The sequence below is a fragment of the Tamandua tetradactyla genome, chromosome 9, assembly GCF_023851605.1.
Source record: "Tamandua tetradactyla isolate mTamTet1 chromosome 9, mTamTet1.pri, whole genome shotgun sequence".
NCBI classification, from domain to species: domain Eukaryota; kingdom Metazoa; phylum Chordata; class Mammalia; order Pilosa; family Myrmecophagidae; genus Tamandua; species Tamandua tetradactyla.
Window position 1 is genome coordinate 81,567,591 of NC_135335.1, and position 23,129 is coordinate 81,590,719.

At 42.4% G+C, this 23,129-nt stretch overlaps 1 protein-coding gene across 10 annotated transcripts in view; it reads left to right on the top strand.

The window, feature by feature from the left end:
• PDZD2 (PDZ domain containing 2) overlaps nucleotides 1-23,129 on the top strand; it is a 462,289-nt gene that overhangs the window by 342,211 nt on the left and 96,949 nt on the right. For all 10 annotated transcript variants that reach the window (XM_077116902.1, XM_077116903.1, XM_077116908.1 and 7 more), the window contains one exon: nucleotides 805-960. In XM_077116902.1, the coding sequence (XP_076973017.1) occupies nucleotides 805-960 (156 nt within the window). The remainder of the gene's footprint in view (nucleotides 1-804; nucleotides 961-23,129) is intronic.

The following is a 23,129-nucleotide window of genomic DNA, read 5'->3' on the forward strand; positions in this document are numbered from 1 at the left end:
TCTGTTCCCTTTCCAATGAACATATGCTAGGGAGATGAGTAATGGGGGGAGGGAAGTAGAGTGGATATTTGAATTCTATGCTAGATGTGGGGACCTAGAGACAAATAGAAATGGTGTTGAGTTTGAGGAACTCCCCGATGAATGGGAGATGAATGAGTAAAGTTAGACATATACTGTAAGGAGATAACTTAAATCACTAAGGGTGTTAGAAGAAACGGGGAGGAGGGTGAATGCCCCCCCCCCAGGTGATCCAGGAAGCTTACAGAAGGACAGGATGTCTGGGCTATGCCCAAATCAGCCTGAGTTGTGGAAGGAAGGGTGGCCTAGCTGGAGGAGACGGTTGGTGGAAAAGGCAGTAGTCAGGGGAGAGCATTACATGTCTGGAGGTCAACATGGCTTGAACAGAAAGGGTGGCTGGAGAAGAGAATGGGAGGGAAATGAGTTTGGACAGCTAAGCTGAGGACAAATCTCCAAAGCCCTGGCCCACCAGGGATGGGATTTGAACCATAACCTGAAAGCAATACAGGGGGCATTGAAGGATTTAACTTCAGGGAGCTTGGGTTACCCATAGAAATGTTGTGCTAACACAGATTCTTCAAAGGGAAAAAATGGTATTTAAATTGGGTCCACATCCCTAACATTTGAGGTAACCTTATAAACCTGGAAACATGGAATATATATTTTCATATCGTCATTGGATTGGGAACATGTAAACCATCCACAGCTTGATCTGCCAAGTTTTCTTTGACTAAGAACCACTTCATTTCATGAGATAATTTATAGGCTTTTAATTTGTTCCCATAGGAAAACTCTTCAGAGGACCTCTTAAGGTTAACTTCTAAAAGTTTGCCTGATTTGACCAGCTCAGTAGAGGACATATCCTCTTGGACGGACAATGAAGACCAGGAGGCAGATGGGGAGGAGGACGAAGGGAACTGCTCTTCTTCCATCCAGGGAACAGTAAGTGTGCCTCTGGGCTTCACGGGATGCTCAGCTGGAATTATGTTTTCCTGAAGATACGGGTCAGAGGATAAATGCTTGAAATAGCATATGTACAGCAACCAGGGTGGGTGCATTCTTTTTAGTGCCTTCTATTTGTCTTTTCGATTTCATCAGAACATCCTGGAAAATTCTGTGAGGGAGATGCTTTTCATTTAAGAAAAAAAATTGAAACTGGAGAACAACTGTTCAATAAGTTCAGTGAATATATCAGATTCTAGGATGCTTAATAATATATGTATATGAGCATTTTATTGTTAATTCTTGATATGGTGTTTCAAAATTGTTGTGTGTATATAAACTTGGACTGAGAAATCCCTGGTTGAAAGTAGAATGTTTAAAATAACCAAAACCACTCATGCAAAATTATACAGAGCATGTCTTCCGATTTTCATTGAACCGGCACTCTGGCTCTTCCTCACGCAACCTGCGACACTTTGGGGTCCTCCCTGGCTGCGCTCATGAATAGCCTGGCACACCCAGGGCCAGAGGGCTTTTGGCTAACTCTGGTTGCAGATGGCAGAGTACTGTCATCTTTTTATCCCAGATCTGATAGGTATATCACATTTAGTATAAGCTCTTGTTTCCCCTTTTTCTTTTATCTGACCAGCTGACCAAGGGTAAGCTCTTTCTACTATTGGGAGCCCCTCATTCCTTCCTGCTGACATTGACAGCAGGCAGCCTGGGTAAACACTGGAAATGTCCTACATATAATTAGACCTTAAAAGAAAAAAATATGTATTTCTTATTACATTTGCCACAATATGCTATTTTAATTAAAAAAAGAAAAAAAGATTTCCCACCCACTTCCTTTTGGTCACTGGAGATCCGGAGCCATTAAGTATAGTTGTACAAGTTGTGGACTGCACAAAGGTGCCTCATCTAAGCATCATTCACACTGTCAGTTTGCTGGAAGATGGCAGTAAAGAGTCCTCTAACACAACCAGTGTATCAGGACAAGTTTCCAGGAGAGGAAGGAAAGCATTTGGAGGAAGGGGTGCCATTTTGTAATTTGACCAAAGGTGTCATACAGACCTGTGTTTGATTTCAAACATTTTTCTGGCTACAGAATTTTCCCTCAAAGGAGAGCTTTTTGAGAAGACCATCCTAGAAAGTGAGGAAACCAGAGTTGCTGTGGTTGCATGGGGCTAAGGTGCCAGTGCCCAGTTACTCCAGTGGCCTTGTTTTTCCCTCCCTGCCCATCCTCATCCCATTGGGCTTCCAGGAATTCCTAGGGGTGAGGTGAACAGTTTAAAACAACTCTGTGACTTTTCCCATGTCTTTGTGTTAGGACACCAATCAGGGGCTTTCCTTACTTTTAGTAAGGGCAGAGACCAAACTAAATGTCCTGGCCTGCACGTCCCTCCTTGAAGTGCCTACTTCTCAGACCCCACCTTGCATGAAGTTCACCAGCGCCGTAAACAACCATCACACTGCCCTTCCTTTAGTCCCTCAGGATGGCTGTACATTTTCCTGCAACATGGCCTTTGTGAAGGCTGTTTTATCTCTCTGGAATCTTCATCTAGTTGACTCCATCCTACTTATCTTTTGGAACCCTGAGTATTACTCCCTCAGGGAGGCTGTTCCTGAATACCTACCCTGTGCTAAAACTCTTAGCTTTCATACCACAACCATGTGCCTCTCCTGTGAACTACCTGTCACATATACATTTGTTTTGTGTTTATGTGATTAAGGTCTATTTCTACCATCTAGCTGGAAACTCATCAAAGTATAAGGGGCCATGAAGACTGGTTTGAGTTTATAGAATTTATCCAGTTCATTAGGTGTCACAAATAACCAATGAGCTAAATAAACAAACAGGACAAGCATTCATTGAATCCATGCTCTTTTCTAGACTCTGTACTAGACACAGGAAATAATGTAAAGCAACAACATCGTCTATCTTTATCCAGCATAAAACTCCCTAGCCCACAGCTGACCATTCAAAAAGCCTTAGGTATGATGTCCGCATCCTGGTCTGTTGACCTTCAGGGATTCTTGCTGAATGGGCCTGAGGAGGCCTGAGCATTGTGGGTGTTGTGCTCAGCTGCCTCTTCCCTCTCCTGCAGACCCATTCGTCAAGGCCCAGTGCAAGGCCAAGAGCCTTTGCTCCCAGGAGCTGCCCGCCCTCCTGGCCGGCACAGCTGTTCTCCTGCGCTCCTTGTTATTCGTGGCATATGAATGGGAAATGGACTGTGGCATCCATCCAGCAGGCTTCCCAACTCCAGCAGCCACTTCCTCTTCTGCCCTTTTCTTCCCAGACATGCCCTGCTGGCGGCTTCTAGGCCAACTCCGGCCCTGTGGGTCCCCGATGCCTTCCTGCATATGTCCCCCAGTCTGGAAAGCTCCCCCTTGCTCAGCAGGGCCCCAGGGCTGGCGGCTGCGTCCTGGCATCTCTCTGCCAGTTTTTAATAGAAAGCTAAATAAGTTCAGGATCTTAAAGAGAGTAAAACCTGTAACACACCCCCACCTCCTTTGATAAAGCCCCCAAACCATTTATGTAGCACGGCTGATCTTGTGGAGCGGTTACAGTTATATAGATTTTTAAATACTTTTTGTAGCTCATATTTCCTTGTGAAAAACTCCAAGGAATTGTATGAGAATTTTTTATACTAAATACTGCTCTAATAAATGGGCCATTAGATGTATATTAATATGTTACATATGTCCAGCATTGTACATTTTATTTAAATTATTACATATAATAATTTATGTACTTTTCTGATCTTTTTCTGTTAACCAAAGTAATGTTCTCACTATATAATATTTTTTTAATGATTATAAAAAACCCTGTAAAAAGTCAATGTAAATTGCCCACAATCCTACCATTCAAAGAGCCATCTTTAACATTTTCCTAAGACTTTCTAATTGCTTTTTTTTCCCTTAAGCACATATGTTTTTTCAAGTGCCCTTATATTGACACATTTATGAAACTGCTATGGTCTCATGATAATCATGAACATTTCCATGTCATTAAATGTTCTCTGAAACATGATTAATAGTGGCTAATATTCCATAACTGAAGTGCTGTAATTCATTTCATCAGTTTTCTACAGTAAATTCCATTTACATTAATCACATGTATGGTAAGTCAATTGCTTCCAAATTATAAGGATTTCTGTCCATATATTTTTGTGCATACCTTTTATTTTATTTTTTCCTTAAATAACTTGCAGCAGTGGAACTCATTCTCTCAAAAAGAATGGTAATGTTAAGCAGTTGATACACAAAGTCCCTCTCCAGAGTCTATACTAATTTATATTCCTGGCCTATGAGATGCCCAGTTCAAGAATAGCCAAAGATATCTTTTTTTTTTAATTTTTTAAATTAAAAAAAAATTACAGGAAAGAAACACAAACATTCTTAATATGTGATCATTCCATTCTACATATATAATCAGTAATTCCCAATATCATCACATAGTTGCATATTCATTATCATGATCATTTCTTAGAATATTTGCATCCATTCAGAAAAAGAAATAAAACGAAAACAAAAAAAATTGTACATACCATACCCCTTACCACTCCCTTTTATTGATCACTATAGTGCATTTCAAACTAAATTTATTTTAACATTTGTTCCCCCTATTACTTATTTTTATTCCATATATTCTACTCATCTGTTGACAAGGTAGATAAAAGCAGCATCAGACACAAGGTTTTCACAATCACACAGTCACGTTGTGAAAGCTGTATCATTATACAATCATCATCAAGAAACATGGCTACTGGAACACAGCTCTACATTTTCAGGTAGTTCCCTCCAACCTCTCCACTACATCTTGAATAACAAGGTGATATATACTTAATGTGTAAGAATAACTTCCAGGATAACCTCTCAATTCTGTTTGGAATCTCTCAGCCATTGACACTTTGTCTCATTTCACTCTTCTCCTTTTTGGTCGAGAGGGTTTTCTCAATCCCTTGATGCTGGGTCTCAGCTCATTCTAGGGTTTTTCTAAATGGCTTGATGCTGAGTCTCAGCTCATTCTAGGATTTCTGTCCCACATTGCCAAGAGGGTCCACACCCCTGGGAGTCATGTCCCACATAGACAGGGAGAGGGTGGTAAGTTTGCTTATTGTGTTGGCTGGAGAGAGAGGTCACATCTGAGCAACAAAAGAGGTTCTCTTGGGAGTGACAGTTAGGCCTAATTTTAAGTAAGCTTGACCTATCCTTTGTGGGGTTAAGTTTCATATGAACAAACCCCAAGGCTGGGGACTCAGCCTATAGCTTTGGTTGTCCACACTGCTTATGAGAATATCAAGAATTCAACTTGGGGAGGTTGAATTTCTCCCTGTTCTCACCATTCCCCAAAGGGACTTTGCAAATACTTTTCCACTCACTGATCAAATCACTCTGGAATTCATTGGGACATCACTTTGGACAAACCAACAAAATCTCATGTCCTACCCAAGGTTCCATGTACTTATGTTGTTCAACCAAGCTATCTATAAAAGTTATATTAGCAAATGCGCTAGTCAAAATATAATTTTTGTACCAAATGAACATTTTTTGCTTTAGTCTCACACATAAGGTGAAATTTTAAAATATTAATTACCGTCTATTTTCAGCACCCTGCAGTAATGACATTCCTTTGTTCTTCCTCATGCAAAAACATTATTAAAATTTGTACGTTTAGTCACTATCATTATACACTCTAGGCAATCCTAGATTATACCATCTCAATCTTTATCATCTATCTTTCTTTCGATTTCATTTGTACCCCTAGCCCTCCTCCCTCTATCATTCTCACATTCAGCTTCATTCAGTGTTTTAACATAATTGTATTACAGTTAGGTAGTATTGTGCTGTCCATTTCTGAGTTTTTACATTCAGTCCTGTTGAACAATCTGTATTCCTTCAGCTCCAATTACCTAATGTTTTACCCTATTTCTATTTCCTGATGGTCTCTGTTACCAACAAAATTCTCTAAGTTTATTCACTAATGTTAGTTCATGTCAGTGAGACCATACAGTATTTGTCCTTTTGCTTCTGGCTAATCTCACTCAGCATAATGTCCTTAAGGTTCATCCATGTTGTTACATACTTCATAACTTTATTCTGTCTTACAGCTGCATAATATTTCATCGCATGTATATGCCACAGTTTGTTTAGCCACCCGTCTGTTGGACATTTTGGCTGTTTCCATCTCTTGGTAATTGTAAATAATGCTGCTATAAACACTGGTGTGCAAATGTCCATTTGTGTCCTTGCCCTCATGTCCTTTAGTACAGACAGCATATAGAAGGTCCCATTCCCTAATCCAATCTGCCAGTCCATGTCCCCTGATTGGGAAGCTTAATCCATCAACATTTAGTGTTATTACTGCAAAGGGCAGTACCCTTCTCTACCACTTTGCCTTTTGGCTTTTATACGTCCTTCTAATTTTCCTTCTTTTACCTTTACTCATAGTCTTCCTTTCTACACTCTTCATACCTCTCTCTTCTGTCTTCGTATACTGTCTCTAGTGCTCTCTTTAGTATTTCTTGCAGAGCTGGTCTCTTGGTCACAAATTCTCTCAGTGATTTTTTTGTCTGAAAATGTTTTAATTTCTCCCTCATTTTTGAAGGACAGTTTTGCTGGGTTTAGAATTCCTGGTTGGCAGTTTTTCTCTTTTAATAATTTAAATATATCATCCCACTGTCTTCTCGCCTCCATGGTTTCTGTTGAGAAATCTACGGATAGTCTTATTGGGCTTCCCTTGTATGTGATGGATTGCTTTTCTTTTGCTGCTTTCAAGATTCTCTCTTTCTCTTTGACCTCCGGCATTCTGATTAGTAAATGTCTTGGAGTACGTCTGTTTGGATCTATTCTCTTTAGGGTATGCTGCACTTCTTGAATCTGTAATTTTAAGTCTTTCATAAGAGTTGGGAAATTTTCAGTGATAATTTCCTCCATTAGTTTTTATCTTCCTTTTCCCTTCTCTTCTCCTTTTGGGATACCCACAACATGTATATTTGTGTGCTTCATATTGTCCTTCAATTCCCTGAAGACCTGCTCATATTTTTCCATTTTTTCCCTATATTTTCTTTTTCTTGTCAGATTTCAGATGTTCTGTCCTCCAGTTCACTAATCCTATGTTTTGCTTCTCTAAATCTACCATTGTAGGTTTCCATTGTTTTTTTCATCTCTTGTACTGTGTCTTTCATTCCCATAAGTTCTGTGATTTGTTTTTTCAGACTTTCAGTTTCTTCTTTTTGTTCATTACTTGCCTTCTTTATATCCTCCCTCAATTCATTGATTTGGTTTTTGATGAGGTTTTCCATGTCTGTTCATATATTCTGAATTAATTATATCAGCTCCTGTATCTCATTTGAATTGTTGGTTTGTTCCTTTGACTGGGTCATATCTTCAATTTGGTTTTTGATGAGGTTTTCCATGTCTGTTCGTACATTCGGAATCAATTGTTTCAGCTCCTGTATGTCATTTGAATTGTTGGTTTGTTCCTTTGACTGGGCCATATCTTCAATTTTCCTAGTGTGATTTGTCATTTTTTGCTGGCATCTAGGCATTTAATTACCTTAATTAGTTTATTCTGGAGATTGCTTTCACTTCTTTTACCTAGGGTTTTCTTGCTGGATGAATTTGTTGTCTCTCTTTTCTTTGAAATTCAGTTCAGCTTTTTCTGGACCTCTCGCTTAGGTTTTATTTAACAGAGGAGAATTTTTCAGTTCTTGTTTTCTTGTTTCTTGCCCTGCTTGTATGGTGCCCTTCCCCACCCCCCACCCTTAGGAGGGTCTATGTTATGTATTATAGACCCCAGCCGGATCTTTCCAGACAAAATGGCCTCCTATCAGGAGGAAAGAGTCACCTGAGTCACTTTTCCCTGAGGGTGAGACCCAGCAGGTTGACAGACTCTCCTGTGAAGTCTGTGGACTCTGTTTTTCTTATCCTGCCCAGTATGTGGCGCTTGTCTGCCTTCAGGTCCCACCACCATAAGATAATGCAGTATCTTTAACTTTGACAGACTCTCCCTGCTGGGGGCATGGTGGAGACAAAGAAGAGATTGTAGGCTGGTTTTAATGGCTTCAAATTATGAAGCCCTGGTGTCTGAATTCCTTGAGGGAGGGATTCCACCTGAGTTGGGCTTCACCCCTCCCCTGGGGAAGGCACAGGCTCCAGACAAGCCCTCAAAGGAGCTTGTTTCTGCCTATGCCTGGGGCAGTTGCAGCCTGAGAAGTCCTGCGGCTGTATCCAAAGGCAGTCAAGCCTTTGTAGAAACACAGCCACAAAAATCTCTGTTTCCTGCCCTTGGCGCCAGGGCAAAAATGAGTGACCCCCGCTTTGACCAGGTTCACCTGAGCTGGGGGCCTATTTTTAGTAGTCAGAATTTGTTAACTAATTCCACAATTATTGTTTGGTTGGGCTCAGCCCCTGCTGCTGGTAAAATCTCTTTCCTTTCCCCTCTGGGAAGCAGCCTGTTGGGGAGGGGTGCTGGCCACCTCAGCTTGGGGAACTCACAGTTCTGGGGGGTGCTCGCAGCCAGTCCAGCTGGTCCTGAGTGGGGTACACTGTGTGTCTGGTCACTGATGTGGACCCAGGAGCTATTCTGTACTGTTCCTGGTTATTTAGTAGTTGTTCTGGGGGACGAACTAAAACGCACATATTGCTAAGCTGCCATCTTGGCCCAGAAGTTCAAAGACACTTTTAAGAAAAAAAAAAAAATAGCAGTGAATGACACATTGTTTTATGTGTTTATTGTTGTAGTTTTTCCAGTGAGACTTCAGTGCATTCTGTCATAGCACTTTATTTTGGCAATTTCAGGTTGCCCTTGAGAAGGAGCAGATTCCAGGAATAATTCTCTGTAAGTGCGCATCACTGCTGTCCTTTTGGGCTTCCTCATAACTGTTCCTTGGCTTTGACAGGGACACAAATCCCACACCTGTTATCATCGATGAGTAACCAAAGCCCAACCCTGCCTCAAGAGTTCTCGCTTCCCCAAGCCTCGGACACCACCTCCACCCCACTTTACCTTCTTACTCCACCTCCACCCTCATAAAACAGGCACAAAAGTGGGACATCTGGGCTTCCTACCTGGCTGGGCTGCCACACCCAAACACCCGTAATTTGTTACCCACTCTCTTGAGTGCTGGTTTTAACTCAGATTGCTGGTCCACATTACCTATCAACATTTCTTGGGGCAACTTTCCAAAACCCACATGCTGAGCACCTCCTTCCACCCCCTGAAATACAGCATTAAAAAGAGGGATGGGCATGTGTCCAGTTTTAAAATTTCCCTGGTGATCCTTATACGTTTTGTCAAGAATACCTACAAATTTCCCTTTCCCCTGTTCAAAAGCCAGAAGCCTTATCATGTACTAGCATGCAAGTATCTGTATGGCTATTGGATCTGTCCCAGTTCAACAGACCATTGAAAGCAGTTCTGCAAGAATGAATGCATATCAACAGTAGGTTTGAGGATGGAATGACTTAGAAAGCCAGGGTCCCAGGAGAGCCAGGCCTGGTCTGGTGCTGCTGCAGCTGAGAGCAGGAGGTGGAAGCCTGGACTAGAGAAGCAGGTAGGAGCGTGGGAGGCAGGCAGGAAGTGGGGCAGCCAGACCAATATCTTTTCTAGGCTTTACAATCTGCCTAGGGGCTGCCCTGCCTGTGTCTTACAAAGGAGCTGAACTACTAGGGGAAAAAAATCCTGATTATGCCTTCATAACCCAGGACTCTTTGATAATCTTTAAGAATTAATGAATCACTTAAATGAAAGAAACCTGGCACTGTCTTTTAATCAACGAAGCCATGGAAGCCTTTTATCTCAGACAGTAATGATTAGACCTGCTGCCAAATTCCACTCCAACAATGACTCTGTCTGCACCATAAATCATGGGGTGCTCCGAGCACTTAGGTCCAGCAAATGTAATGGAAGTGTTAAAGCTCTGCCATGAGGACCTTAGTTATTTATTTTTCATGGCTACAATAAGCAGAGACTTTCCTTTCAATAAGCTTTGTCCATGTGTAAAATAAAACCATATGGTAGATATCAAGTTTGAGGAGTGGAGGCAAAAGAAGAGAGAGAGGAAATGATAAGAATCTTGTTATCTCACGTCACTGTTTAAGATCATTCAGTGGCTCTCGACCACTCCAAGTTAAAATGCCAGTTCCTCTGCAGGGAGTGCTGCCCAGATCTGAGCTCCCGGAATTGCCTTCTCTCCTGTATGTGTGCCCAACAGCCCTCAGCGCATGTACGTGTGCACACACATATGCACACACTCGTTTGTTCCTCGTGTCCTTAGCAAGGTGAGCTCCACATCCCCAGGTGCTGCAGAACCACGCATTACCTTGTGCTTTTGCACCTGCTGTCCTTGTACCTGGAATACCTTCTCATCTTCTTTTCCCCAGCAGGATCCTTATTAACTTGAATTGTCCCCTCTCCCCGGTAAGTAAACCTTTCCTTGAGTCCTCTGAGTTATTTGGTCTGTTCTCTGGGCTTGCATAGCTTTGTGTATAAATTAATACAAAATTTAATTTATTATTTTATTTTTAATTATTTAAATATGTGATAGTGCTTAATGTCTTATTTCATAATTTAGCTTTTTACTATTCTGTCTTCCTCATGAGACATAAACATCTCAAAAGTTCAGGGGCCTTGATGTCTTAAGCATCTCTCTATTGCTAGGACATCATACAATGTCTGGAATTTAATAGGAGTTGAAGGGAAGGTCGATGGGAAGAAAGAATTCTCCAGTGGTCTCTCATCATTCCTTCACCACTTCTTACCTTCACTTGAAGCTGACCTGGTTCTCTTATGTCCTTGAGGCACAAGCCTGGGACCCTAAACCTCTGTCTTACTCCTTTTGTAGCCAATATGTACCCTTCCAGGCACCTCCCTATCTGCTCTTCAAAGGGCCTGGCTCCCTGCCTCCTTCACCAGTTAGGATGTCAGCATTCTGGGGCATCACAACTTAGAGAGGTCTGCCCTTACTTCTGATTGGAGAGCAAGGAAGATCAATTCTTTTCTGGTCCTTATGGCCAGCAGGAAGAGACCCTATTCAGTCCCAGTTTTCATGCACATGGAGCCCAGCTGGAGCAGTGCAGCAGAGTGTAAACCTGTGGAGAGTGGTGAGCCAAGACCCCCATGGAAAGGAGAGTCAATGTTGAAAGGAACTGAGATGGTTTTGCTTGAGCTATTGTACCTGAGGCCTTGCCCATCCTCTGCTTATCTGAACGCTACCTGTCCCTCAAAGTTCAGATGAAGTATTAAGTTATCTGTGAAGCCTTTGCCTACTGGAAGCATCTAAATAATCTCTCCTTCTCCCAGACTTGCCAAGCACTGCTCCCCTGGCACTTAGCATCTATTTCCTGCTCATTGGTGGCTGTATATGCCATTGTGGAAGGGAAGAAAACACATAAACGTGTTAAGCTTTTGAAGTCAGGTATAGCCCTTTGGGTCTCCAGTAGCCAATGAAGTGCCTTGTATTCAGTACCTTCTTAGTACATATGTCTCGATCATAAAGCTATCTGTAGAGCAGCAGTTCTCAAAGTGTGGTCCCCAGGCAAATAGTATCAGCATCCCCAGAGAAGTACTAAATATGCACATTCTCAGGTGCCACCCTGAGTTCACCCGTCCTGAACCAGACACTGAGAGTGGTGTCCCATAATTTGTGCTTTAATAAACTCTCCAGGTGGTTCTGACTCGGCTAAAGTTTGAGAAACTCAGCTATAGAGCCCCGCACTAAAACAAATGGCACATGTGTTGTTGTTATTGCCTATTCAAAGGAAGTATGTCCTTTCCCCAAGTAGAAACAGTTACAGCTCATCTGAAAAATGAGATTTTTCAAGAGAAAAACAGATCCATGCTCTGCTTGGATGATTCTTTTAAAATGAAGAGAGGAGGAAGGGTTTCAGGATAACAGGCATGAAATGGGTGATGCATCTGAAGTGCCTGGGAGCCCGTCTCCCTTCTCATATTTTTAATGAAAACAATAAAACCTAAAAATGGAAGTAACTATTGTCTGCCAAAACAGCGATTGTCAGAGCTCAGCTAGGAAGAGTCTGTTCCTCTCGTCAATCAGGAGCCCTGTATCCGGCTTCCTTTGGCATCAAAGGAACGCATTCTAAAATCTCTGGCCTCCCCAGTTGGGGAAAATCTTGGAAAACCTCTGGATGATTAGGGTTTGAGAAGGAATTTGAGAGGTGGTTAGGGTTTGAGAAGACCTCAACCCTCAAAAGGAAAGAAGAGCCAAGCAGGACCCATGACGCTGTAAGTCTGACACGGCGTGATTGTGTGTCGGGTGGAGGAAAAGTGATGAGGTGTGAGACCCTGAATCAGTCGGAGGGAGAAGCAGCATCCTCAGGGGCAGAGGTGAATCCAAATGTAGAAAGAAAAAAGGGCACCTTTTGTGTTTTCTTTGGTTTGAATAATTGATCAAGCATCAGCTCTAAATGTTTCACAAGTATCTGAGCGTTGGTTGAAAACTTTTCTGGCAGCATCTGAAAGTCTCAGTTCTGGTTGATTCAAGCTGCCTTGGATTGGAAATGCTCTTTTGTTTAGGGCCTGAGCTAGATTTGTCGGGTAAATTGGATTTAGAGCTGAGTGCAAAGAACAATGAGCACCAAGTAAAATTGTGATAGGTGTTAGTATAGGAAAATCGCAGGGTCTGGCCAGAAATCAGATTCTCAGAGTGAAATTTTTCATACGTCACCAGCACAGGGCTCCCCCAACTTTTTGTAAGGGTGGTATGCCTTGAAGGCTCAGGCTGCTTATATGGGTGGGATGGGCTGTGTACAGAGCTGCTGACACCTCAGTCACTCTGACCACATGGTCCCTGGGCTAGGTGTAGTCTTTCCTCCTCTCTGTGCTTCAGTTTCCTGCTTATCTCACCTCAGGACTCACCTCCTCCAGGAAGTCTTCCCAGACACATATCCCACAGGCCTGGGCCCTGGCATGTAATATACCCTGTATCTTCCTTTGTGGCCCTTAACCCAGATTGTAAGTGCATATTAGTTCACGTGACGGTTTATTTACATTGCCCTCCCCCTACCAACCAAGGATCCATGGGGCAGGGACAGGTCGAGTTTGCTCACTCTATATTCCCAGTTGGTTTGTGTAGAATGAATAGGTGGTCTGATGAATGAACAGACGGATGGTTGATGCCTTCTGCCGATCGGTCATCATAAAATGTTGTCATCTGCCATTGGCTTGCCCACTTTCCCCAGCACACCTTTGTTTAATAGGCAATTTTCGTTTGTGTCCACCATCTAGAGAATCTATCTGCCTCTCCCTTCTGGGAGTTCCTGGCTGGGATAACAGTGTCAATTATTTCGAAATGGTTTTGCCAAGTATAGCATAGGGAGAACACAGTGTACCTTTCCAGCCATTTGTGGCAGCACCTCATTAACAAGAAGTAGGTATTTTATTTTCTAAGGCTGTTCAAGCAAATAGCATGAAATGGGTCAGTTTAAACAGTGTTAATTTATCAGCTTATGGTTTTGAGGCTAAAGAAAAGTCCAAAGTAAAGCATCATCAAGATGATACTTTTTCCCCAAGGACTGTGGTGTCCGGAGGCTGGCTGTTGGCCAACACTGGTCCTCAGTTTGTCACATGGCAGGGCACATGGTGGCATCTCCTGGTCTCTCTCCCTTCTGTTCTGGATTCCGTGGATGTTCAGCTTCTGGCTGCTCCATCTGTGGCTTTCTCTCTGTGTCCGAATTTTACTCCACTTATAAAGGACCTCAGTAGTAGAATTAAGGCCCATCCTGGCTGGGGTGGGCCACACTTTCTTAACTGAAGTAGCCTCATCAAAAGGTCCTGCTCACAAACAGGTACATGCACAGGAATGGGTCAAGTTTAGAAACACGTTTTTCTGGGGTACATACAGCTCCAAATCACCTCGGCAGGTTTCATTGTTTTGTTTGGTTGGTAGGAAAAAAAAATTAAAAGAAGGTTTTAGAAAGCTGCAAGCACACAGAAAGGGAATTTAGGACTTGATTTTTAGCAAGTAAGCAACAAGGAGGGATTAAATATCCCATGGGGAATTGGCACAGTAATAAGTGAAATGTGGGTGAAAATGCAGCCAGGAAAAAAACACTGAACTAGGCGTCTCAAAGATGCAGGTTCTGGGGAATAGCACTAAAAGGTGGCCAAGCTATAAGGAACCTGGGGTGTTGGCTGGCCCAAACCTTTCATGCTATGAGAGAGAAACTTGTGGTGAAGACAGGAGACCACTGAGTTCTGCTGATAGCAAATGTGTTCCCTGGACAAGTCTCTTTATAGCTCAGGGAAGCTATGAGGGCAAAGGAAAAGGGAAAGCACTGAGAAGATAGTTCAAGGCACTTCACAGAAATGCACGGGGAAGAACTGTGTGTGCACAGACACACACACAGGCAGCACCACACTCCTTCCCATCTCTCTGAAGTGCCCTGGAGGGTGTGGTTTCAACCAATCCTCAGATCTCTGGGTTCCACCCTGGAGCAGCTTATTCAGCAGGTCTGAGCACAGTGGGACCCAGGAGTCTTCCAGAAGACTTCTAGAAGCTTCCTAGGTGATTCCAATGCTCACCTAGATTTAAAAAGCAAACTTTGGGAAATAGTGGCTACTGTAAGAAGCAGCAGGTTTGGAACACACCCCTTTGCTATACGGCCACTTCCACGGTGTGAGGCCAGGTGGCAGGGCTCCTAAGAGTGTCCTGGCCAGTAGCTAGATGAGCCCTGGTGGCCTGTCTCTCCATGGCTTTGAGATAAGGGGAGTCTTTTGTCCTCAACTTCCTCCTTCTCTGCAGTTTAGGAACCATGGGAACGAGGCCAAGGTGTTTGTGGTGATTGTGGAATCCTTGGGAGCCAGATCTACCAGCCCGCAGCAGCTTCATGGGCACAGACTGGCTTGCACATTATGGTTCTCATCACCTTACCCGATGCTGGTTTCTGGTTTATAAGTGGGTGCTGTTAATACAGAGACCATATTATTTCCTGGCCCCAGCCCAAAGCAAGCAGCTGCACATGCTGATACACAATTCCCCGAGTTGTCCATTTCTTTCTCCACTGTCCCAAAGGTGAGCTACCATCTCTTCACCGTCAGAGCCGTACCCTTCCCCCAAGTAAGTCCCAGTTTACTTTGATGTTCCTTAAGCAACACTTCAACTGGCCCTGGACGTTTATAAGAGGTTGCATGAAACCCAATGCAGCCTGTAGAATTGCCAGGGCAAGATAAGACCAAAAAAAGGCTATAATTATTGCTGGTCTAAGGAAATAAAATTTAAATTTGGGGGTGGATTTGTTTGGTTTGGTTCCATTTTTTTAAGGAGATGAAGTGATTATTTTAAATGGGTGGGGGAAGCAAGAAGATAAGAATAATTATTTGGCCTGGATGGATTGCCCGGAAAACTGCTGAAGTTTGGATTAGACTTGTTCCCGTGGCACATTTTCAAGGGGCCTGTTCCGACTCGCTGCCTGCCTCTGGGCTGCATGTTCATCCAAGCAGTTTGCAGTTCTCAAGGAACTAAAGGACTCGTGTGATTTGCATAGAAAAGCGACTCTTGTATTCCACAGTCTCCTAGCACAGTGATCTCCAGAGTGGGGTATGCTCCCAGGAGGAAGGTGCTCCCTTGGGATGTGGGAAGAAACTATTTGAACTTGTCTCCATCTTATCTCATTTTAGATAGTTTTGGCTTTTTGGTGCACATATACATTGATATAGTTATAGATGTATAATTTAAAAATATATGTTGGAGTGCTTGATGGCGACACGATCTCAAAAGTCTCACATCATAGCATTAAGCATTAAGAAGTATTGTTAAAGAAGTCCCTTTAGTGTGCAATCAACCCTACTCTCATCTTTCTGATGTGAAAAATTCCTTCAGGTTTCAGTGAAACTAAAAGATGGGCTACTAGAGCGTGCAATGAAGTTTCTTTGCCCTTAAGTTAATTTCTTTCATGAAAAATAATACTGAAGAGCTCCTGTAAGGAATTTATCCTTTTGGTTAAGTTGCTTCATGTCATTGTACATTCCATGACTATATTCTAAGATGCTTTTCAACCCTGCCCCCTAGTAAGCATTTTCCTCTTCTAATCCTCTATTTTCTTAATTTCATTATGTTTCCATTGTGGACTTCAATTGGTGGTCTACACATTGAAATGAAAAGTACAATATATTAAGAGTTGAAGAAAGGTGGCAGTTCAGAAATGAAACATAAAAATTTCTTCTGCTGTAGTCAAAATGACAGCAATTACACAGGGAAAAAGACAGGATAATGCGCCTTATTTGTTCATGTATTTATCTTAAGATAACTTTGTTTATAAGCTTTGTTTAAAGCTTTAAGGTAACAAAATCCTAGAGCTGTATGTGTCCTCTACAGTCTTTTAAAACTGTAAATGGTGATTATGCTGATCCACAAAGCCAGGTTCTTATTCCTTTAAGAGGTACAGTTTGTCCTCACTTAGTTTCAGTTGGCATTTTTGGTCAAATTATACAAAATTACCCTTGACAAAGTATAGATGAGTTTGATGTATGGGCATTGAATGCCTGAAAAGGACACACTGCACTGAAAGACTTCAGTTTTGACTTGGGTTTTAGCAAATGTTGACGTTTTTGGCATTTTTCTCGTCTTAGCCACCTCTTATGCAATATGGTAATACAGAGCGTGGGAAATAAAAACAAAGCAAGCTATAAGAGGTCAGAAGTTCCCCTGTGGAATCCGGGACAGAAATTTCACAAAGAAATAGAGCTATTTAAAATGAATAAAATGTTCCCCCCCCACCTCCTGTTGTTGCTCTTTGCTTACCCAGCTTTTTGTTTGTTGTTTGTTTGCTTATTTTTGCCTGCCTAGCTTTTTCCATAAGTACTAATTTAGCTCAGTAAATGACATTTGCAGAGAGAGAGAACCACACCTCACTCTTCTGGTTCCAGCTCTTATTCCTTCACTTGAAATATATTTCTTTCCTGTCTTTGACCTTTGACCATCAAGATTCTTTTTTTTTTTTTACACGGGCAGGCACCGGGAATCGAACCCGGGTCCTTGGGCTTGGCAGGCAAGCATTCTTACCTGCTGAGCCACCTTGGCCCACCCAACCATCAAGATTCTTAATCCCCTTCACCCTCAGAGACTTTTCTGATTACTGCAGTGTTCAGTCAACTGCCTTTTTTTCTGTTTACCGGTGTCATTTTAGCGGTTGAAATCAGAGGACAGCCTCTACATGAATAAATGGTGTCAAAAATTTGTGGGTAAAACTGTTGTTTGAATGTTAGACTTTATTTCCTTCAAACAACAAATATGTTCACTTAATGTATATTTGTGGAGGCATCTTTTAAGATAGTGGTGGTAAAAGGTGGCCTGCCTGTCACTCCCCACCCAACCCCAGCTGCTCTGAACAGCAGACATCTCTGTCCTTCCTAGCACTGATGCAGATACAACCTCAGAAGCCTGCAGTGCCCACGTCCAATTCGTAATGTGAGTTGACCCTGGAATGCGGCCCGTGTGACATCCCGGCCTCAGGCTGAGCGCGCTGCCTGTGCTTTGCCGTGGTACATAGGGATGGTGGATACAGCCTTCCTTCCCTTCTCACAGCATTTATTATAGTCCCGAATGAACCGCATATGTTCATTCACATAATATGATTGTTATTAATCATATAATAATAATAATACATTATATATAATCACATATACTTATGAACATAATATTTATCAACGTAAATCTGTCCCTACATTTCATATTCCCCTCTTCCATATGAGAAATCCCTAGGAGCCACACGTTGCATTGACCTAGAGGAGGGAGCTCTGACTTCTGCCAGGGCCCAGGGGAGGGCTTATTGGAAGGGGTGGTATTTGAAGCTTCCACAGAAACAGATGGAAATGGGTAGCATTCTAGAGTGGAAAAATAACAAGCATAATGGCCCAGAAATATGTTTTAAGACCTGTTCAAGGATCAATAAATAATCTATTAAGTGCAATATTTACTCCAGACTGAGAAATTTTGACCTATTTCTCAAGTAAGGTGATATTCTTTTTTTATTTAATTTTTTAATTTTAAATTCTTTCAAACTTACATGACATTTGCAAAAATAATACAAAAATCCACACAGAGAATGCCAAAACAAACCTAACCAGATACCCAGATCTGCCAGCTTTTACTGTTTTGCTGTATTTGTCATCTCCCTCTTTCTCTCTAGCAATCATCTATTTGTCTGTTTTCTAAACATTCGAGAGTAGGTTGTATACATCATTGATGGGTTTTGAGTGGAATGACAGGGACAGGGTTTTGGCTATAAGGTTACTCAGGAAGTGGCATAGAGATGTATATGGCGGCCTTGGCCACAGCCCCGCTGGGAAGTGGCCAGCACTGTACTGGAGGAGAGGGGCCAGGGAGGTAGCCAGGTGGGAGGCATGCAAGGGCCTGGAGGTGAGTGGGGGGGAGGGAGCAGGGCCGCTCCAGGGGAAGCTGTGTTCTGGGAGCAAGAGTTCCTTGGCAGTAGAGGAGAAAGGTAGACAGCGCATGTCCTCTCTTTTTTTCCTGAGGGCAGGGCTGACCCTAAGCAAACTTTTGAATGTAATTGGGGTTACATTTGGAGCCCTCTTCCCTCTGGTCATCTGTGCCTCATGCTGGTCTGTCTATTCCCAGGTTCCCTGGAGCTTAGTGCCCCCAAACTGCTCTAAATCTACCCACTGAGGTTCCCAGAGTCTCCCCATCCCCCGAGCAGTTCAGGCTCCCAGCAGCTTCTCTTTTCTTCTTCCCTCATTCTGTCCCCAACCCTTCAACAACAACAGCAAAAGGCCAAAAACAAATAAAACCCTTACCATTTCTTCCAAGCAGCTTGTCCTTGATATTTTCCTTAGTAATCAGATTGAACTGATTTAAACAGTGGTCAATAATTCTTAGCAAAGTATCTGCATTTTAAAAAGAAATGAACAGCTAATCAGTATCATTTCAAAATGAAATTCAAGGATAAAATCACACAGCCTGGATGATTCTGATGCTTTTAGAAGAAATACCATGGTAGACCAGTAAGCCTTGCCTCTAGAAACAGCTTCTTAAAGATAGCCCTGTCTGTCAGTCCCTTTCTTTGAACTTATTAAGTTGCGGTCTCTAAAAATTCTCAAGTTTCTTCCCAGTGACCTTGGGGAGAGCTACAATATAGAAAGTCCTGTAGATCAAGGGCCAGCAAACTTTTTCTGTAAATAGCCAGATAATGAACGTTGTAGGATTTGTAGGTCAGACCATCTCTGTCACAACTGTTCAGCTCTGCTCTGGTGGGGAGAAAGCAATGTGGACAGTGACTGATCTAACTGGCATGACTGCTCCAGCACAATTTTATGAAAGTGGGTGTAAAGCCCCCCAGACGGGACTTTACCAGCTCCTGGTGTGGGTGGGTATTGTGAGCCTGGGACAGTTGCAGCTTAGCATGTGGATTCCACATTGCACATCTAAGCTTTCACATCAGCTTTTTAAAGACACACGTGTCCTTAGATGTATCAGCAAAAGACAATGTGAAATTTTTAAAAGCAACAGAAGGCTTTAGGGTACTGCTTGGAACTTAACAGCAGCTCAGAATTAACCACAGGTTCTTCAACATGACATACCTAAAAAGGGGGGCTCAGTGATACAATGCTTGCCTGCCATGTAGGAGATCCGGGTTCAATTTCCAGACCATGCATCCACCCCACCGCACCCCCAAAAAAGGCAATTAAAATGTACCTAAATAGTCTTTCCAGTTACAACAGTATTTTTCTGTCACAATAAGCCATGTAATAATGTGAAACTCCCTCTAAAAGGTACTTATAGGAGAAAGGCCCTGGAGAAATCTGTCACATTTGTTATTGCTGAATTAGATTCAACTCAGCTGCTATATTGGGACACCTCTGACATCCCTTACTTCTGCCCTGCTAATTCCGTTTACTCTTTATATCCCTTTTATATGCTTTCCCACCACTACTTTTTGTATGACTTGAGATTTTCCAATACATACATATACTCTACGTCAATTTCTTTCTGGAGTTTTGGGATAAAGCATATCATGCTCCCAGTGTATCCAATCTGAATGAGCCTCACAGCCAAATTCCTGCTGAGAAATGATTCCAAGGACCTGCCTTTAGTGGCCAGATCACAAACCCAAAAAAAAGCTCCGGACCCCACAGTTTTCTCACCCAAGAGACCATGAGAATGTGGAAGGGTGAGAGATGGCTATTTCATAGAGAATTTCTGTATTTGCCTGGCCTCAATTTGAAAGCTGTACCAAAGACAAATGGAGATTCACCTTCTTGCCATCTGTATCTCTTGTTCTTTTTGGAAAACTCCGAGTTGCTCATGGACACTGTCCTCTCTTTGAGAAAGTGACCTCACAATCACACTGCAGGAGCGTAAATGTAGGCTACGAACTGATTTCATTCCTGACCCCTAGAAGAGTTTTCTTGGTCTCAACTTTCTAAGGAACCAAGGGATCTATTTAATTTGTATGCATTAAAATCATCCAAATAATCACTGACAAAGTGTGTTAAACCCATTCATATTATTTGGGGACAATGAGTGGGAGGAAGCCGGAAATGGACTCAAGACAAGGACAGCATTATTTCATTTTCAGAGCTGCAGCCTGAGCATCTCAGTGGCCATCAGCTGCAGCCTTTCCCCAGCTGCCTGTGATGACCTCTGAGCTGTGCACACATGCCCTGCGTATACCAGCGCATACTGGGATCTGGCAAGTTTTAATCTTCAGTTTTACCATTTCCTCTTCAGTCCTGAGTTATTCTCTTTGTTGGAAAGCAATGAGTCGAAGTAGCAGTAGATTCATGTTTTAATTTCTACAGGCAAACCGCAGACTTTTTGCCACTGTGTGCTGATTTATGGGTGTTCTGATTCCTCGTTTCTGAATGCTTACTCATTCCCAGCCCTGGCCTCTGATGGCCATCTGCTTCTCCCTTAGTCACTCAAACATCTGCCCCAGAGATTTGGAAAATGAGCTTCCATGGGCAGCCTAAAAATAATCTTTTTGTGACAAAAATCTGAAAGGGAAATCACCACACTCCACTGTCAAGTGGATACTGATCCGGGGAATGAGCCAACAAAACTTCTTGGAGCTTGAAGCTTGGATGTCTTCTGTCACATCTGCAGATTTTTTTTTCCAACTGCTAGGAACCACAAAAACATGGTGTGAACAGGGTGCAAACAGGCCTCCAGAAGTTTTCCTTAGGACCAGATAACACTTGCACTGTAGAAATAGTTGGAGAGAAAAGCCGTACCTTTGATGGTTTGTTTGTAAGACTTCAAGAGTTAGCTAAGAAACAGAGATGATGCTCTGATGTTAAACATTATATTAGTCATAGTGTGTTCAAGGAGGTCTCATAAATGCTTTGAGTACCAGTTATAGCATTTTTATGCCCTGGACTTTTAGCATAGACCCAAAGTCCTATAAGGTGGATAATGATGGTTTGCTTACCACCCCCAGAAGGCTAAAATTTGTCAGAAACTAAAACCCAATCCCTATGCTTTATTTCAGCCAAAATGATTTCTAGCTACATTGTCTAATATAGCCTTTTTAGAAGTTCTGCAATGAGGTAAAATACCAATAATTAAAATGTCAACAGTGTGAATGCCTCAAATTTGAATTAAAGTTTCTCCATCATCAAATTTCCAGGAAGTAATTAAAGTCCAAATATTAAATCCCCTTGCAAGTCATAACCCAAAGGTGTTAAAATCTAAGCTAATTAACATCCGATCTTAAATTTCCTTGACTTTTTTATTTCAAAGACCAAAGCATTCCTTTGTTCTCTTCTGTGTCTTAGTTTGCTCCAACTTAGCTAATGGGATTCTTGATACTGGGGAGAAGTTGTGTTTTTCAGCATCTGCATCCTGGGCTGTTTCCCACTGGAACAAATTTGATTCCTTCAGTTTCAGGAAAGTTGAATTCGTTCAACAGCAAGTCTCTTGTGTTTTCCATTTTAGTGAAGTGTAAATGAACAAAGAATAAATGAACCCACAAATGGTTTCAAATCATTGGACCCACACCCTTGAAATATTAAAAATGAGCCAACCCCAAGCCTCTATACTGTTATTCCAGGCAAAATTATGTTCCCAGAAACTTATTTAATTTTGCCAAAGACCATGTCTAGAGCTATAAATAAAAAAAAAAGTGTGAGGTTTTACCCTACAGTTTCATGGATGCTGACTGAAGACATGAGACCCCCTAGATCAGAGACTTTGTTACTCATGGCACAGCAAGTACCTTGAAGTTCATGTTCACATCAATTCCCCTTCTCGTATCGTCCCCAAGTCCCGTGGGGGTATTGCAGAGGGGCTAAGGTAGATGTGTGCGCCGTGGATTTGCATCATGGTTGAGGAGACCTGAGTTCAGGAAACCCAAATCTTCTATAATGGGCTGGAAACAAACTTGCCTGACTTTTGCTCCAAAGCAAGCCTTTATCTTTATTATGCTGGACAGTAAACACAACTGCCTCTCTTCCAGAGAGAGACTTTCTTTCAAGGTTGTTCACTATATAAGCATGTAGTCCAGAGCAGAGACAAGCCAGCGCCCTCTGCTTACAGGTTGTACAGAAATGTGAGAGACCCTTGGAAAATTATCTCCTAGCAGACTGTAGGAAGGATTCAGCCATATCAAGTTGCTGGTGAAAATCTTGGCTTCTCTTGAAGTTGTCTGGAGTCTTTGACCGTGAAATTGAATTTGACTAGCAGGAATATTTCTCCCAGCCTGCATTAGGGGTAAAAATCAACCTGGTCCTATGTACAGGGCTTTTCTTATTCAAAAACTTCTTAATTTCCATCTGTACTTTGAGATAAAAGTATAGAGCACCCTTGTGCCACTTTTGTTAGGGATTCTGCCTCTGAAAGAGCTTCTAGATTCTTGGGAGCTGGCATATCCGGTCCTGAACCTCGTTTTCCATTTCCACTGCCTCTTGGCGTAGAAGTGCTTAGACCAAAGAAAGCTGCATGCCTCCTCCCCATTTGTTCAGCTGAAGAATCACCCTCTGCAGATTCATGAACCAGACCTGTCGTTGATGATTTCTGAAGCATGAGCCCCCTAGTGGGCTAAGAAAAAGCCAATGCCTACGCTCATTGAGAGCCTTCTCTCCTCAGGTTGAATGTTCCTGGGGTCAAGTAGCATTCTTTTCTGTTGTATATTTTTTGGCAGTAGTTGTATATTTTTCTAGTGTTTCATTTCATTCTCTTTTTCATAAG